The following is a 17,293-nucleotide window of genomic DNA, read 5'->3' as shown; positions in this document are numbered from 1 at the left end:
GGGTGTCCGAGATGGTGTCATTGATTTTTTTCATAGAGCATGACAGTATAAATTTGCCGCAGTACATCGGTGACGTGAATTGAAGGTGACGTGAATCCAGGCAACCATCAGAATGTACTGAAATGAACTGAGCATATTTTAGGCCAGCAGGCTTAAGATTTAGAAGCAAAATAGGGGCTGAAAATGGGAGTAACTTTGGGGGCAATACCGGTGGCTCAGTGGTTAGCACTGCAGCTCTGGAGTCCTGGGTTCGAATCCTGCCAAGAACAACATCTATAAGGCGTTTGTATGTTCTCCCTGTGTTTGCGTGGATTCCCTCCCATACTCTAAAGACATACTGATAGGAAAAAAAACATACATTGTGAGCCCAAATGGCTCACAATCTACATTAAAAAACAAAAAAATAACTGTCCAAAGAGCCACAATACTATCCTATGAACAGCCGCACAAAAGCGGCGGGTATGAGAAGGTCCACCAAATATGGAAGGTATTGCCTAAGCCCCTAAAACACGCAGTATGCTATGTAACCAATGAGGGAATAGATAAGTCCTATGAAAGATTTTCAGAAATGTCTGAAACTGCCTTTGATAATTGAAGTACAATAGTCAGTCCATTGAGCTTAGGTCAGGGTAGATTTAACTTCCTGCTCCCAGGCCACCATGAAATAGAGCTTAGTATTAGTCGGTGGGGTGTTTGGTAGGCTATATATGAAGGAAAGAGAGCCCCTTTAATGTTTCTTTACAAGTTAACCGGCCTCCAGAGCTACATACTGGCTTACCTGGTGAGTTACTAGCTGAGTGGAAACCTCAGTTTTTGGAGATAAAATGACAAATAAAACTTGTCATTTAGTATTTATTCCCTCTTATTGTAAGTTTCTGACTGTTGACCTAGTAAATATCCTGTTCTTATGTGTCCCACAGTGAATGCAACAGCAACCGAGACTCTGTCTTGTCCTATACTAGTGTCCGCAGTAACAGCTCCTACCTAGGCAGTGACGAGATGGGATCAGGTGATAGCTCAAGTGTATCCTATGTACACATTTATCCTTCCTTACACCTGTACATATATATCTCTTCATATACCTTTGTATATACTCTTAAAATTCTCTGTTTCCTCATATTCTCCTGTATACCTCCTTGTACTGCTGTATATCCCTTGTATACCTTCTTATTTATCTCTTTGTATACCTCGGTACATATATCCCTTGCACAAATATCTCCCTGTATACCCTTCTATATCCCCACTACTCCTGTAAACCCCTATATACTCCCTGTATAATACCTGTATTTGTGTTGCCAGGTGACGAGCTGCCATGTGATATTCGGATCCCCTCAGATAAACAAGACAAATTGCATGGCTGCCTGGAACATCTGTTCAATCAGGCAAGTGATCACCTCAAGCTCTGCCCACCCTTTTATTGCAATCCACCTTCAGAGTATCACAAGCCACCTGGTGACTGATATATAATCTGAAGGGACATTTAATTTAGCTTTTGATTGTGCCTGGACTGCATGGGTGGTTGTGTTCACCGGTTTCCGTACCATTTTTCTTCTTGCAGGTAGATGCCATCCTAACACTTCTGAAAGGAAAAATAATGTCCAAGGCCTTCGAGGAGACAAAACACTTTCCCATGGAGCACAGTCTACAAGGTGACTTTCAGTGACAAGTGTGAAAGGCTTAATTTGGGTGTCAGTCTTTTATCCCATACATAGGCCATTGCATTGGTTTCTATACAACCCAATTACTTTGTGTTATTTCCCATATGCACACATTCCAGTCTTTCACATGCCACAGAAGTAATTTACAACCTTTCCTAATAATTTTATATATAAAAATACTTTACTGATTACACAGAAGTGTCAAAGCTGTATACATTACATGTACGATATACATTCCTTTACTTCTACAAGACAGTGGACTGGACTGGATCCCCCAGCAATCTTTTGACTTGGGGCCCCCACACAGTATAACACTCCATTTACACATGCTATAATGTCCCAAAGTTGCTTCCAGACAGTATAATGTCCCATAGCGGCCCCTCCAAACAGTATAATGTCCCATAGCGACCCCTGAACACAGTATAATGTCCCACCTTGGCCCTTCACACACACTTTCATGCTCCACCGCTGCCCCTGCACACACTTTATTATGCCCCATAGTGGCCCCTGCGCATACTTTTATGCTCCATAGTGGCTCCCTCATACAGTATTATGCCCCATAGTGGCCCCTACACACACTATTATGCCCATAGTGGACCAACCATGAACAATTACTATTCTCTGGGGTCTTTTCGGACCCCAGAGTACAATGATTGGAGACCCAAGGGAGGTGACTTGTTACTTAGCTCGCCCTGGCTTTGGTGCACTACCCACTAATTTTGTCCCTCTTCAATGTTGGACCAGATGCCAGGCAGGCATAATGCACTGGCCTGGCCCATGTTTTATCTGAGACCTCATCAAATAGGCCCAAAGACTACCGAAGTGCAGGAGAGATAAGTAACAATGTTTTTTATGTTCCCTCACCTCCGCTGGGGCTTCGATCATAGTAATCTGGGGTCTGAAAAGACCTTGGAGTATAATGATAGCAGTGTGTGTTGGGATTCTCGGGCCCGCTGCCTCACTTACCACAGAAGGGGAAGCGCAGGTGGCTGTGAGCAGGAGCGAAGATCGGTAAGTAAATAGGGCCTGCTACCACTGCTACCTTGGTATTTATGCCACTGAGCGGATACAAATATACACAGCTGCCTTATCCTCCTGCTCCCTCTTGGATAATCAGCAAGTGTAGCCAGTAATATGTATGTATAAAGTTTGTGTGTTTGGATGTTTGTTCCTCAATCACGCTAAAACACCTGGACGTATTTGCGTGCAATTTTCCACAAACATAGTTTTCCCTTGGGATTGACACATAGGCTACTTTTGGTGCCACTAAACAACATGGCTTCCTAGCAGGAGACTCACAAAAGCAGGACTCCTAGCCCCAGCTATAGACTCACACACACTGCCTCGCATTTCCTGCCACAAACTGCCTGCACACTCCTTACTGTCGCCTCAGGAATAGCCCTCAGTCTACTCACTCACATTTACATATAGATTTCCACTACACACAGAGGCCCGTGGCTCTTGCCTGCAATTAATTGGACTGGGATTGCAGGCATTAACACTTGACCCCCCTCCCCCTCAAACACCCCTTCCCCTTACCTTCAATGTTGCAGACCGGCTCCTGCCTGCTGACCTCACAGGAGCCGACCTGTTCCATACTGAATGCTCCCACGCCTGTGTTTACAATACTACTATCGTAGCTGGGCTATGGACAGTGCAGATAGTAAGGCACACAATCTCTCATAGACGGCAATACACTTGGATTACCGTCTATGGAGGCTTGCAATCAAATGACTGCAGGTTCACACCCCTCAGTGGATCCAAGAAAAAAGTTAAAAAAAAAGAAAACAATAAAAAAAAATCAAAAAATCAGCCAACACCACATATAAAACTCCAAACTACTGAGATGCATATACATATTAATTACCATTCCGCCCAAAAATGTCCCGTCTACTAATAAACTATTTGCCCTACACCCTCAATGTCACACTCGCACGTAACAAACGACCATTTTGGTTCACACTTTGGACTATCATTTCAATAAAAGCTCATCTAACCAATACACATTCCCTAGAATGCTATAGCTACTGTTAATCTGGACCCGCCATATTGGGGTTGCAAAAAAGGGAGCCTTCACACGGCGTAAACGCGCGTGTATTTTGCCAAAATACACATGTAAAAATTAGACTCCCATTCACTTTAATGACATTTTACAGGCGTGTAAAAAATATCATTGAAGTCAATAGGAATCTTATTTTTACACGTGTATTTTGCACAAATACATGCATTCGCTCCGTGTCAAGGCTCCCGTACACTCAGTTCACACCACCGTCTGCTCTCCGGTCTTGCGGTTCCATCTTCTGTTGTCACACAGTTCGCCCCTAAGCGCGGCTGACGCTGGGTTCACACTACCGTTCGGCACTCCGTATTAGGTTTCCATCTTCTGCATGCAGAAGCCGGAAACCTGTCAGACCGGATCCGGCCATGAACGGCGGTGAGTGTTTTATGCTCTCCGCCGCAAAACCGTTTTTTTTCTTTAAATCAGACACAGAGTCCTGCATGTAAAAAACCTCCAAAAATAACAACAAATTGTCTGTATTACTACATACACATTATACAATATCACATTTGCTATCCCACAAAACTTTTTAAAGCACTTTTACAGTTTCACACGTCTGTGTCCGCCCAATTCTCAAATCACCGCAGATGAGGTCGCGGGTAAAAGCTAGTGTAATATATATCAACATTATGCCACCTTTTCCATATGTCCTGATAACAGGAGCCACAACCACTACCCTTCCACCTTCATGTACATATTTTTATGTATAAAAATTATAGATCATCTACTCATCTATAAACAATGTACAGGATAGAGAATCTACAAACCAAGTGTATGTGTGGTACAACTACAGATTGCAAATATATTAACATCTATACCCACTGTGCAATGCAGTTTGCGTCACTGAAATTTTCTATGTATATGCTGACATACGCTTACTACAAGTAGTTATAATAGGTGTATTATTACACTTATATAGACATAGAGACTGCACATATATAAATTATCCTGCTCCTGGGATAGTCAGTCTTGTCTTGTTTGGGAGGTGGCAGGAAAGAGAGAGCTCAAGAACTTCACATCACTTAAAATGTCCCTCTATGCTGAGTCTGTCCACACTAAACGTTCCTCTAGAACTGAAGATCTAATAAGGAGCAAATGGCCTCTGTACAACATAAAAATCCTCCAAAAATAACAACAAATTGTCTGTATTACTACATACACAATATACAATATCACATTTGCTATCCCACAAAACTTTTTAAAGCACTTTTACAGTTTCACACGTCTGTGTCCGCCCAATTCTCAAATCACCGCAGACGAAGTCGCGGGTAAAAGCTAGTGTAATATATCCCAACATTATGCCACCTTTTCCATATGTCCATATGCATAGAACAGATTGTCTAGGTAGGAACAACATTATAACCCCACATGGCCGCCACATGATCAATAACTGCTGAGGTAGTAGTTTATCATATCAGAAAGAGAAAGTCCTACTCTGATTGGATGTCAAGCTTTTCATGGATTAATATGAAGTTTTGTAATGCGTACCATCAAGTTTCATTTAACTGCTGCTTTGTTTATGGACATGGTCGGTGTTGATGTCTTGTGGTTTCCGTTTACCCTCCTCCATCCAATCAGTCTTGTAACTGTGCAGGTTAGCATACATTACTGCACTTCTTCAAGCTTATGGCTTCTGAGGTGTTCAGTTTTCCCTGTAAATGTTTTTTTTTTTTTTGCCACTAGAGTTTCAGAAGAAGGAAGAATGGACTATTAAATGTCGCAGCATGATCCAGTTGAGCATAAGAGAAGATCCATGGAATTTGCCGAACTCCATCAAAATCCTGGTAGAGAGTATCCAAAAATATGTGGAAGGTGTGTACATATCAGGGTGTCCATGTTTTATAGAAATAAGTATACCCCTGTATATGCTCCCACGCCTGTGTTTACAATACTACTATCGTAGCTGGGCTATGGACAGTGCAGATAGTAAGGCACACAATCTCTCATAGACGGCAATACACTTGGATTGCCGTCTATGCCGTCAATCCTATGTGGTGGGTGGTTTCTTCTTTCTTTCTTTTTTTGTTCTAGATGGAAAGAACCAGCTCCTATTGGCTCTGCTAAGATGCACAGGTAATTCTATTGTAATAGCCCCTGCCCCCCTTATAGCTACATCCCTGACTCTGACTGGGGGCATTCTTCTCTCTTCTTAGATACAGTGCTGCAGGTCAGAAGGGACATGATCTTCTGTCAGATGCTTGTCACTGCCATCTGTACATTCACAGAGCAGCTCATGGCCGCCCTCAATTACCGATTCAACAACAATGGCGAGTACGAAGAGAACAGCCAGGATGCCAGCAGGAAGTGGCTGGAACAAATTGCAGTAACTGGTGTCCTTCTAAGCTACCAGTCTCTTCTGTCACCCAGTGTTGTAAATATCCATCTTTATCCACTGATAATCCTTCATATATGTATATTGGCTGGAAAGTGTGACCTTTATGAAATATAAGACCCTTCCACTAAGAGGTCAGTCTTCACACATTGGGTGCGTTGACACAGAGTTTTTTGTAGGAGGTGTGTGAGGCGAAATCCACCTCAATATCTGTCTACGAAACCGCCTCCAATTCATTTCATTTAGTGTCAGTAAAATAGTTTTTCCTTTAGCTGATTTGTTTTCAACTTAAGGAAATAAAAAGTGACATGACCTATCTTTAAGCAAATTCTGACTTGAAAAACCCAATGAGGTTGAAAAAATGAGACACTTTTTTTTTTTACGTGATTTTTGATGCAGTTGTTGAAAAATATAAATATTTTATTAACAAACTTTAAGCAACATTTAGCCCCAGTTTCAGGAGGAATACAGCCTCCTGCCTATAACTTTAGAGCTGATCTGGATCATGTATCATGCGACTGCCGGGTCAAAGATAAGCCGCATCATGGTGGCTCCCATAGCTGTGTATACAGCATTCATTGAGCGCTGTGTAGACAGCGATCGGGAAGGCAGGGAAGGTAATAAATAGAGATGAGCGAACACTAAAATGTTCGAGGTTCGAAATTCGATTCGAACAGCCGCTCACTGTTCGAGTGTTCGAACGGGTTTCGAACCCCATTATAGTCTATGGGGAACATATACTCGTTAAGGGGGAAACCCAAATCCGTGTCTGGAGGGTCACCAAGTCCACTATGACACCCCAGGAAATGATACCAACACCCTGGAATGACACTGGGACAGCAGGGGAAGCATGTCTGGGGGCATAAAAGTCACTTTATTTCAAGGAAATCACTGTCAGCTTGCGATTTTCACAAGCTAACTTTTCCCCATAGAAATGCACTGGCCAGCACTGATTGGTCGAATTCCGTACTCTGGCCAATCAGCGCTGGCTCTGCTGGAGGAGGCGGAGTCTAAGATCGCTCCACACCAGTCTCCATTCAGGTCCGACCTTAGACTCCGCCTCCTCCGGCAGAGCCAGCGCTGATTGGCCGAATTCAGTTCTGCTCAACTACACATCTGATGCACACTCGGCTCTGCTACATCAGATGTGTAGTTGAACAGAACTGGCTCAGCACTGCTAAGTCTCTGCATTCACATAGGAATGCATTGGCCAGCCTTCAGCCAATCAGCGCTGGCTCTGCCGGAGGAGGCGGAGTCTAAGGTCGGACCTGAATGGAGACTGGTGTGGAGCGATCTTAGACTCCGCCTCCTCCAGCAGAGCCAGTGCTGATTGGTCGAATTCCGTACTCTGGCCAATCAGCGCTGGCCAATGCATTCTATTAGCCCCATGAAGTAGAGCTGAATGTGTGTGCTTAGCACACACATTCAGCTCTACTTCATCAGGCTAATAGAATGCATTGGCCAATCAGCGCTGGCCAATGCATTCTATTAGCGTGAGCTGAGTTTGCACAGGGGTTCTAGTGCACCCTCGGCTCTGCTACATCAGATTGCTAATTCTGATGTAGCAGAGCCGAGTGTGCACACTCGGCTCTGCTACATCTGATGCACACTCGGCTCTGCTACATCTGATGCAGCAGCAGAGCCGAGTGTGCATCAGATGTAGCAGAGCCGAGTGTGCATCAGATGTGTAGTTGAGCAGAACTGGCTCAGCACTGCTAAGTCTCTGCATTCGCATAGGAATGCATTGGCCAGCCTTCGGCCAATCAGCGCTGGCTCTGCCGGACTCCTCCGGCAGAGCCAGCGCTGATTGGCCGAAGGCTGGCCAATGCATTCCTATGCGAATGCAGAGACTTAGCAGTGCTGAGCCAGTTCTGCTCAACTACACATCTGATGCACACTCGGAGTCTAAGGTCGGACCTGAATGGAGACTGGTGTGGAGCGATCTTAGACTCCGCCTCCTCCAGCAGAGCCAGTGCTGATTGGTCGAATTCCGTACTCTGGCCAATCAGCGCTGGCCAATGCATTCTATTAGCCCGATGAAGTAGAGCTGAATGTGTGTGCTTAGCACACACATTCAGCTCTACTTCATCGGGCTAATAGAATGCATTGGCCAATCAGCGCTGGCCAATGCATTCTATTAGCGTGAGCTGAGTTTGCACAGGGGTTCTAGTGCACCCTCGGCTCTGCTACATCAGATTGCTACATCTGATGTAGCAGAGCCGAGTGTGCACTAGAACCCCTGTGCAAACTCGGCTCACGCTAATAGAATGCATTGGCTCTGCTACATCTGATGCCCACTCGGCTCTGCTACATCTGATGCACACTTGGCTCTGCTACATCTGATGCACACTCGGCTCTGCTACATCTGATGCAGCAGCAGAGCCGAGTGTGCATCAGATGTAGCAGAGCCGAGTGTGCATCAGATGTGTAGTTGAGCAGAACTGGCTCAGCACTGCTAAGTCTCTGCATTCGCATAGGAATGCATTGGCCAGCCTTCGGCCAATCAACGCTGGCTCTGCCGGAGGAGGCGGAGTCTAAGGTCGGACCTGAATGGAGACTGGTGTGGAGCGATCTTAGACTCCGCCTCCTCCAGCAGTGCCAGCGCTGATTGGTCGAGTTCCGTACTCTGGCCAATCAGCGCTGTCCAATGCATTCCTATTGGAAAAAGTTTATGTCACAAAAATCACAATTACACACCCGATAGAGCCCCAAAAAGTTATTTTTAATAACATTCCTACCTAAATAAAGGTTATCCCTAGCTATTCTTGCCTGTACAGCTATCCCTGTCTCTTAGTCACAAAGTTCACATTCTCATATGACCCGGATTTGAAATCCACTATTCGTCTAAAATGGAGGTCACCTGATTTCGGCAGCCAATGACTTTTTCCGATTTTTTTCGATGCCTCCGGTGTCGTAGTTCCTGTCCCACCTCCCCTGCGCTGTTATTGGTGCAAAAAAAGCGCCAGGGAAGGTGGGAGGGGAATCGAATTTTTTTGGAGTTTGCCACGTGATGTTCGATTCGAATCGAACACATCGAACAGCCTGATATCCGATCGAACATGTGTTCGATAGAACACTGTTCGCTCATCTCTAGTAATAAACCTTCCCTGCCTTCTCTGTGAAAGCTCCATCTGTAGTTACAGCTGGCTCCCCGTTTCAGTAACTGCACAATTTTGTGCAACTGCTGAAAACTGCTTGGATGTACCAGTACGTCCTTGCAGATCTAGACAACCACTTTATGGATGTAAAAAAAAACAATTGACAGTCCGGAAGTGTTAAAAAAAAAAAAAAAAAAAAAATGCATGAAAAACCGTATCATTAAAAAAAAAAAAAAAAAAAAAACACCAATAAAGTTGCCTTATTCCTGAAATAGATTTCTTCAATCTGCAAAAGACTCTGTATTGTCAATAAATCCTTATATTCGAGAATACTTGTGTAATCAGAATAATAGTGGTGCTTTGGCCAGCTTCCGAATTAAATTCTTCATTCATCATCAACTCCAGAGGCCATGTGTAGTACTGTAACAAGGCACACAATAACTATGGTTGTATATCAAGACATGACCCCTAAATTACATTTGTGTTTTTGCCTTTCAGAAAGAGGAGCGAGTGATGCTAGAAGACATTAAGGCAACACTACAGGACCTGGACAAAGTGTTTTTTTACTTCGAGCAGATGGATGAAACGCTTGTAGCTAGTAAGAGACCAACATCATCAGCCTGACCACTGACAGATATCATCATTCCTAACCACTGTCCAACCACCCTAACCAATATCATTACACTTACCAATAATATCATTACTGTAAACAGTGTTATTACCAGCATCTTCAACTTGATATCCTCACCCTGACTGCTGACCAATATCTTCACACAGACCAGCACTGTTGACCAATATATCAACAAACTAACACCTGATTAATATTATTTCACAAACTGCTGAGTGGTATCAACCCTATCTGCTAAACAATATGATTTTACTGACCAATAGCAACACCCTTGAGTCAGCACTGATGTCATTATTGCTGACCATTGGCAAACTATCACCATAACAGATTCAAAAAGGGATTCAACTACTGCTGTTTCCACCATCTAACAGATCTGTCCCTATGTAGACTCCATTGTAGTCTCAGGCCTTATTATAACTCCTAGGCAGCAGGCCCGCTGCCTCGGGGTCATGTTTGACGCAGACCTTTCCTTCACCCCTCATATTGAATCACTCGCACGTTCATGTCACCTCCACTTCAAAAATATCTCCAGAATACGCCCTTTCCTTACCAGAGATACACTAAAGACACTTATTGTCTCTCTGATTCATTCTCGCCTTGACTACTATAACTCCTTACTAATCAGCCATCCTCTCACTTAACTCTCCCCTCTACAATCTATTCTGAATGCAGCGGCCAGGCTCATCTATCAGCCTAGATGCTACAATGATGCCTCTGGTCTGTGCCAGTCGCTACACTGGCTGCCTATTCATTATAGAATAAAATTTAAAGTTATCACCCTCATCCACAAGGATTTCCATAATGCCGCACCTCCCTACATTTCCTCCCTCATCTTTGTCTACCGCCCAACCCGTGTTCTCCGTTCACTCAATGATCTAACACTTACATCCTCTATTATCAGAACCTCCCATGCTCGTATACAAGACTCTCCCGAGCTGCACCACTTCTCTGGAATGCTCTACCCCGGACAATCACATTAACCCCAATTTCTACAGTTTCAAACGCAAACTAAAGGCGCATCTTTTCAGACAGGCCTATCACAATTTATAACGTAAACCCTTCCGTACTATAATTAGAATCCCCAAAATTTAACCCTCCTCTGTCCCCGCTCCCACATTTCCCCACATGATATGATGCCATCTCAGGCTAACTTTATAGGTCCAAGCTCCATCCACATGTTAAAAGACACCACTAGTGATGGCTCATAAAGTTTTAAGTTTGTGTAATGACAGTAACCTCTATTACAAAAGTGTCTGCTACCTCTTGTGTCACCACCTCTACCTTCTTAGATTGTAAGCTCTTGCGAGCAGGGCTCAGTCCCATTGTGTGAAATGACTTTCTTTGTAATGTATCTTTCTGTCTGTATTTGAACCCAACAAATTGTACAGCGCTGCGGAATATGTTGGCGCTATATAAATAAAATTTATTATTATTATATTATTAAAAAGGGATCTAAAAGTGAGCCTGAGAACTATAGGCTGCTAAGTTTGACTTCAGCGATGGGTAAGATATTTGAAGGTTTTCTAAGGGATGCTATCCAAGAGCATCTCATGTAATCTTATAACACTTAATCAAAATGGGTTTATGACAAGACATTGACAATTGTGAGCAAGGACATGACTGGACTAGTGCAGAGAAGGACAACCAAGATAAATAGGGGAATAAATTGTAAAACAATGACAGATTAACAAATTTGAGGTTATTCAGTTTAGAGAAAGGATGGTTGTTGGGAGACCTAATCACAATATACGAATAGAAGGGACAATGTAAAGAATTTTCTAATGATCTTTTTACTCCTAGGCAGGTGACATCCTGTAAAGGGGACATTCCCCACACCTAGGGAAAAAGAGCATTTCACTAACAACATAGACAGAGATTCTGTACTGTAAGAGTAGTGAGGCTATGTAACTTACTGCCACAGGATGTGGCGATGGTGAATTCATTGTGCAAGTTCAAAAAAGGCCTGGATGCTTTATATCAACAGAAAAATATTACAGGTTTTAGATTTTGGCAAAGATATGTTTATCTAGGGTTTTTATAGGGATTGCCGGACTTTGATTCGGAAAGGCATATCATATACATAAAAATGAACAGAAGTACTACATATTAATGGCTAGTTCACACGGGGCAAAATGGCGCGGATTCAGAATCCGCCTTCATACAATAGAGCCCTATGTAGACTGCTAGCGTTCTTTTTTCCGCTAGTGTTTTTTGAAGCGACATGACCTTTCTTCAGTTGGATTCCACCTGCATAAACCAACGGGAGTCAGTGGGAGTTTTTTGCCAACTCCGCGTCACAGTTTTTGGACGCGGAGTTGGCAAAAACCATGATCAAAACCGTGAGGTGGTTTTTCCGCCTCACATTGACTCCTGTTGTTTTTTTCAGGCGGAAAAAACGCATCCCGTCAAAAGCCGCTGGACGATGTCCGAAGCAGATTTTTTCCTGACCAAATTCCTCGACACCCTGTACACGTGTGAACTAGCCCTAACCATTCTGTGAAGCTCCAGAAATCTTTAGTTACTCCACTGGGTTTTCCAGTGTTTGTATTTATAAAGTCTTGTGGGTCCTGGTACAATCTTTTGTTGAGGCACCTTACCTCATCCCTACAGCAAATTCTTGATAGTTATGATCACAGGATTTAAGGGGTTTAATCAACCTTAGTGTGGTTAGGGTAATCTGTGGGTCTTCTTGGCTCATGGGCCAGATGGAAGCTGCAATCTCAATACTGATGCCATTGCTTATGGGCCCCCTAAGGCTCCTTGGCCCCGATGCGACTGCACCCTCTGCACCCCCTCAAGTTAATCCCTGAGAAGCCCCTCTTATATACACAGTTCTGTTCCTCATGTAGGTGGTGTAATGTGTTGATGTTTCTTTCAGACACCTCTGTCTTCCACCACATAGAAGGATCCCGCCAGTCCCTCAAGGTCATCTTTTACTTGGACAGTTTTCATTTCTCCAAATTGCCGACTAAGCTTGAACATGGCAGCTGCTTGAAGCTCCAGTCTGTCCTGTTCACACAAGGTAATTTTCAGGTGACATCTGACCATGTGCTATACAGTTATCTTGATATCACATGACCTGTTATATTGTCTATGTCCTGCTGGTCATAGAAGATTGTAGGTTATCTCCCCTCCCCACAGTTTTTTTTAAAACTTGCATTCTTTGTCATTCAAAAATAAAGCAAAACTGGAACTATATTGTGCTTGTCAAGTCTTTAAATAGCACACTAAATGCAACAGATTGTGATTATTTTTTAAACAATATAAATAAATGTTATGTTTTAATATTTGCATCAGTGCTTTTGCTTATCATTCTTTGTCATTGCAGCTCTAGATAGTGTGGATGGTCAGATGGCCAGTAATGTATTCCCAGAGGAGATTCAGCAGCAGATTAACCAGAATTCAATGGAGAAAGTGCAGAGTTACTATCGGAAAATCAGGTAAGGCAGAGCTCCCATTGAAGATTCTTGTTATACCTTATTCCATAATCCACTTCGGAGGATTCACAATGCCAAGAAGAATACTGTAATGATAATACAAGATCATGTAAATTCACAACATTCTGAGTCATTATTCTGCCACCAGAAACCATATCCCTTCTGCCCATGGCTGGGATTATAGTCACACCAGTATCCTCTCCATATCAATTCATCTTCACTGCTGTATCTCCATAGAATTGCTTATATACCTCTTCAGTATCGTTGTAGTATTCCCTGTTTCCACTTTAGTGTTTTATCTATACCTTTTTATTTCAGGGCATTTTACTTGGAGAAGTCAACAGATTCCAATACCACAGCTATAAAGATTGACCAGGTAAAGATGAGTATTATACTGGAGAAAATGTGACAGAGCGCATCAGCTAATCTCTCATTGATAACTGACATATTCTGGTTCTATTGCTCAGCTGATTCGCCCTATAAATGCACTGGATGAGCTTTGTCGGCTCATGAAATCTTTCATCGCTCCAAAGCAGTCACCATTAGATTTCTGTAAAAACAGCTTGTCAGGGGCTGCACTTCTACCTATCTCATCAGAACTCTGCTACCGCCTGGGGGCCTGTCAGATAGTTATGTGTGGCACAGGGATGCAGAGGTAAGTGAAACCATACGTGCTATCCTTTTCTCTATACCTGCACATATGTGTGCTGTACCTTCAATCTCCATACCACTGCAAACAAATTCTATTTGGATATAGAGCTTGGAGGATAGTAGTATCCTCCAAGCTCTATATCCACACGACCTACCATCTTTCATGGATGTGTGATTCTTTTATGTCCTGTACACAACAGGTGTACGCTAAGTGTGTCTCTAGAACAAGCGGCCATCCTGGCTCGAAGTCATGGACTGCTGCCCAAGTGCATCATGCAGGCAATGGACATCATGAGGAAGCAGGTAAGCATTGGGCATCTAGTGTTGATGGACAAGTAAAAAGCTCTACCCTTCCTTTCCCCCTAATTCACAGAGCTATTTGCCTGCTTAACAAATTTAATTTTGTTTCAGGGTCCTCGTGTGGAAATCTTGGCTAAAAACTTAAAAGTTAGGGATCAAACATTGCAGTCAGCACCACGGTGAGTGTATTCCCTACACCATTTTCCTCCACCCTTATAAATAAAATGTCACTTTTATTCATTTCCACCCTTCCGGCTTAGCCCCTTACTGATGATCTATACCACACTGCCCCACCCTACCAGATTCTTTCTCTGTCCTGTGGTCGGGGACCAGTTAGGTTGGGGGACCCAACTGTCTAATAAAACTCCTGGTCCCAGGGGGTGTAAGTAGAAAAGACTTTTGACTTTTTGCCCCTCAATATACCATAGCAGACCTTTCTCACAGTATAATGTCCCATAGCGGCCCCTCCATACAGTATAATGTCACACAGTGGGCCCTCAACACAATGTAATCTAATATAGCGGACCCTCCACACAGTATAATTTTCCATAAAGGCCCCTGCACACAGTATTAGGTCCCATTATGACCCCTATGGTGGTGTTTGCAAATATTGCAAAAATTTTGAGTTTGCTAGAACCCGAAATTCTAGCGGAACTCAAGAGTATAATAAGCAGAGGCCCAGGGAAGGTAAAAAACATAAAAACCAGTGCTATTCAGTGTTGTTCACTGAAGTAGGACCTTTTTAAATCTGTGAGATCAGGATATGTGCTTACACAGCACCAGGCCTGGGGCAACTGCAAGATAATTGGTAAGCCCCACTTACCTTGCAGTGTGGTTTAGCTATTAATAAATAAATAAATAAATGATTTTCTTTTTCTTTTGTCTTCCTTAGAGTCTACCGACTGTGTGTTCCACCATTAGATGGAGACTTGTAGTTTTTGTCTAAAGACAATGTTGTAAGCCACTCAGTACCAGTGAAATGAAAGGGCCTTTTGGAGACAGCATGCCTGGTGTCTGTTGTGACTTTCTCAGGAATGGGTCAAGCTCCCATTTTCGGCTCACCCCTGGGTTTTGTGGTGCTTAGTGGACTTTGGACATGTACATGGTATATCAGTGTTATCACTTGCGCACACTGAAGGGCATGCACTGGACTGCTACAAATGACACTGACCCTCTACTGTCCACGTAACAACTACTGCCATTGCTGCCAGTATTTGGGACCAAGATGCACTTTCTGACAATTAATGGCACAAAGCTATTTATTATGACTTCTAGATATTAGAAGTCCCTCAAACATATCCACTCGTGGGGAGGCAGTTTTATCTTCTAGCTTTTGTTTCAGAATTTTATGTTCCAATGTTTTATATGCAGAGATTTTACCTTTATGAATAAAGAAACTTCTAAAGTTAACATACAATGAAGGAAGAGATTCTGAACATACCAAATGCTCTAAACTGAAACCTTACCAAGCATTCTGCATTTTTCAGACAGGACCTATTTATGTCATAACATGGGACCAATCAATTCCATTTGCCCTCAGGTCTGTTTTTCACAGAGAAGATGATGCTAAGCCGTTGAAACTTATGGTGAATGTTATGAATGCTGATCAGCTGCCAATGTGTTGGATGTGGCAAGGATGATACTGCAGTCACTCTCTGACGCTATAAAATCCATTTTCTTATTGATGTGGTGGATCCTATAACATAACAGAGAGAATATATACCCCAGTGGGATGTACCGTCATATACTTGGGACATGGGAGACATTAATTTCCCCCCAAACACACTTTCTATACCTTCCACATAATATAATTTACAGGCATGTATACAGCATCAGACCTGATAACTTTCTGTCACAATTTCCTGTCACAATTGGACAGAAAGTAGCAGACATTACGCCATGTTACATTAGCAGTGTTTCAAAATTAACTTTGGATTGATAGTTGTTAGAGTAATGATTGTAGGATTATTCAATTCATAGCAGCCATTCCTTACAGTGAGAGTAGCCTAATACAAGGCATCCTCTATCAACCAGGTTTTTGTTTTGTCTTACCCAGAGTTCCTGGAAGCAACATAAGCTCCTAGTCATTATTTGTTTGGAAAGAGCATGGCCTCTCTCTCTAGACTTATTTATCAAATGTGATGCCATCTTCTCTACTGCATCATCTAGTCCAGTCATTTGTGAATTAACCCCTGGCACTGGCAGACATGACCTACAAAGCATTAAAGGGGTTTTCCCATCTCACTGTTTCAGTAGTTTGCCTATTGCCTCTTCTACTCACGTCCTGTATTTCCACCCGCCTCCCGACTTGCAGAATGGGACACTGAAGTATCAGATCAGATAACAGAGAAGGACTCAGTGTTATCTGTCTGTTTACCCTGATAACAGACAGGGCTTTATCATCAAACTTCATTTAGCTGAACTGATTGTCCTGCCAGCAGAGCAGTAAGTGACATCACTTTTTCTATCTCACAGGTCTGTGGTTATGTTAACGCTGTGTAAACAATGGGAGGAATAAGTTAACATAGCAGGCAAACAAAGCAGCATTTCTAAAGCAATATATTTAGGAAAAGTCTTCAATTTACATAATCTATCAGTATAGATAGGATCCTTGAGGCTGAGTTGAGACGGGGGTTTTTGGTCCAGAATTTGATGCGGAGGCCGCCTCAGATTCTGGACCAAAAAACGGGAAGCCACGAGTGGATGCCGTTGCAGAGCATCGGCATCTCGTCGCGACACTTCACACCGGATTAGGCCCAAATGAATGGGCCCTAATCAGGAGGGAGTGTCTTCAGGCGGACGTCCGCAGCTGAATGATCCACGGAATCCTGACCAAAAAACCCCATCTGAACTCGGCCTAAAGGTTTCAGATCAGGATTTTATTACCACTCCTCCTCACCTTATTTACATTTTGCTGCTTTATGAATACATTATAAAGTTTGTTAAAAGGGTATTTCAGTCTATAATTATTGATGACCTATCCGAAAGTTAGGTGATCAAAATTATATTAATGGGAGTCTGAAACCCAGAGCCCCCACCAATCTGCTGTGTATCAGCAATTGATACACAAAGAAGAGTGCAACAGGAAGCAGACAGCTTTGTTCTCTGTGTAGCCGTGAACTGAGTCACA

At 43.0% G+C, this 17,293-nt stretch overlaps 1 protein-coding gene across 1 annotated transcript in view; it reads left to right on the top strand.

The window, feature by feature from the left end:
* PREX1 (phosphatidylinositol-3,4,5-trisphosphate dependent Rac exchange factor 1) overlaps positions 1-17,051 on the top strand; it is a 314,753-nt gene extending 297,702 nt beyond the window's left edge. Inside the window, exons 27-40 of the mRNA XM_075276753.1 lie at positions 921-1,009; positions 1,300-1,386; positions 1,563-1,649; positions 5,401-5,529; positions 5,749-5,790; positions 5,871-6,088; positions 9,646-9,745; positions 12,654-12,797; positions 13,104-13,215; positions 13,531-13,588; positions 13,680-13,867; positions 14,064-14,166; positions 14,275-14,342; positions 15,056-17,051. Of these exons, the coding sequence (XP_075132854.1) occupies positions 921-1,009; positions 1,300-1,386; positions 1,563-1,649; positions 5,401-5,529; positions 5,749-5,790; positions 5,871-6,088; positions 9,646-9,745; positions 12,654-12,797; positions 13,104-13,215; positions 13,531-13,588; positions 13,680-13,867; positions 14,064-14,166; positions 14,275-14,342; positions 15,056-15,098 (1,468 nt within the window). The 3' untranslated portion in view covers positions 15,099-17,051. The remainder of the gene's footprint in view (positions 1-920; positions 1,010-1,299; positions 1,387-1,562; positions 1,650-5,400; positions 5,530-5,748; positions 5,791-5,870; positions 6,089-9,645; positions 9,746-12,653; positions 12,798-13,103; positions 13,216-13,530; positions 13,589-13,679; positions 13,868-14,063; positions 14,167-14,274; positions 14,343-15,055) is intronic.
* Positions 17,052-17,293: the final 242 nt, after the last annotated feature.

This window comes from Leptodactylus fuscus, chromosome 6 (assembly GCF_031893055.1).
Source record: "Leptodactylus fuscus isolate aLepFus1 chromosome 6, aLepFus1.hap2, whole genome shotgun sequence".
NCBI classification, from domain to species: domain Eukaryota; kingdom Metazoa; phylum Chordata; class Amphibia; order Anura; family Leptodactylidae; genus Leptodactylus; species Leptodactylus fuscus.
The sequence above is the reverse complement of the archived record's forward strand: the minus strand, read 5'-3'. Positions and strand labels throughout refer to the sequence as shown.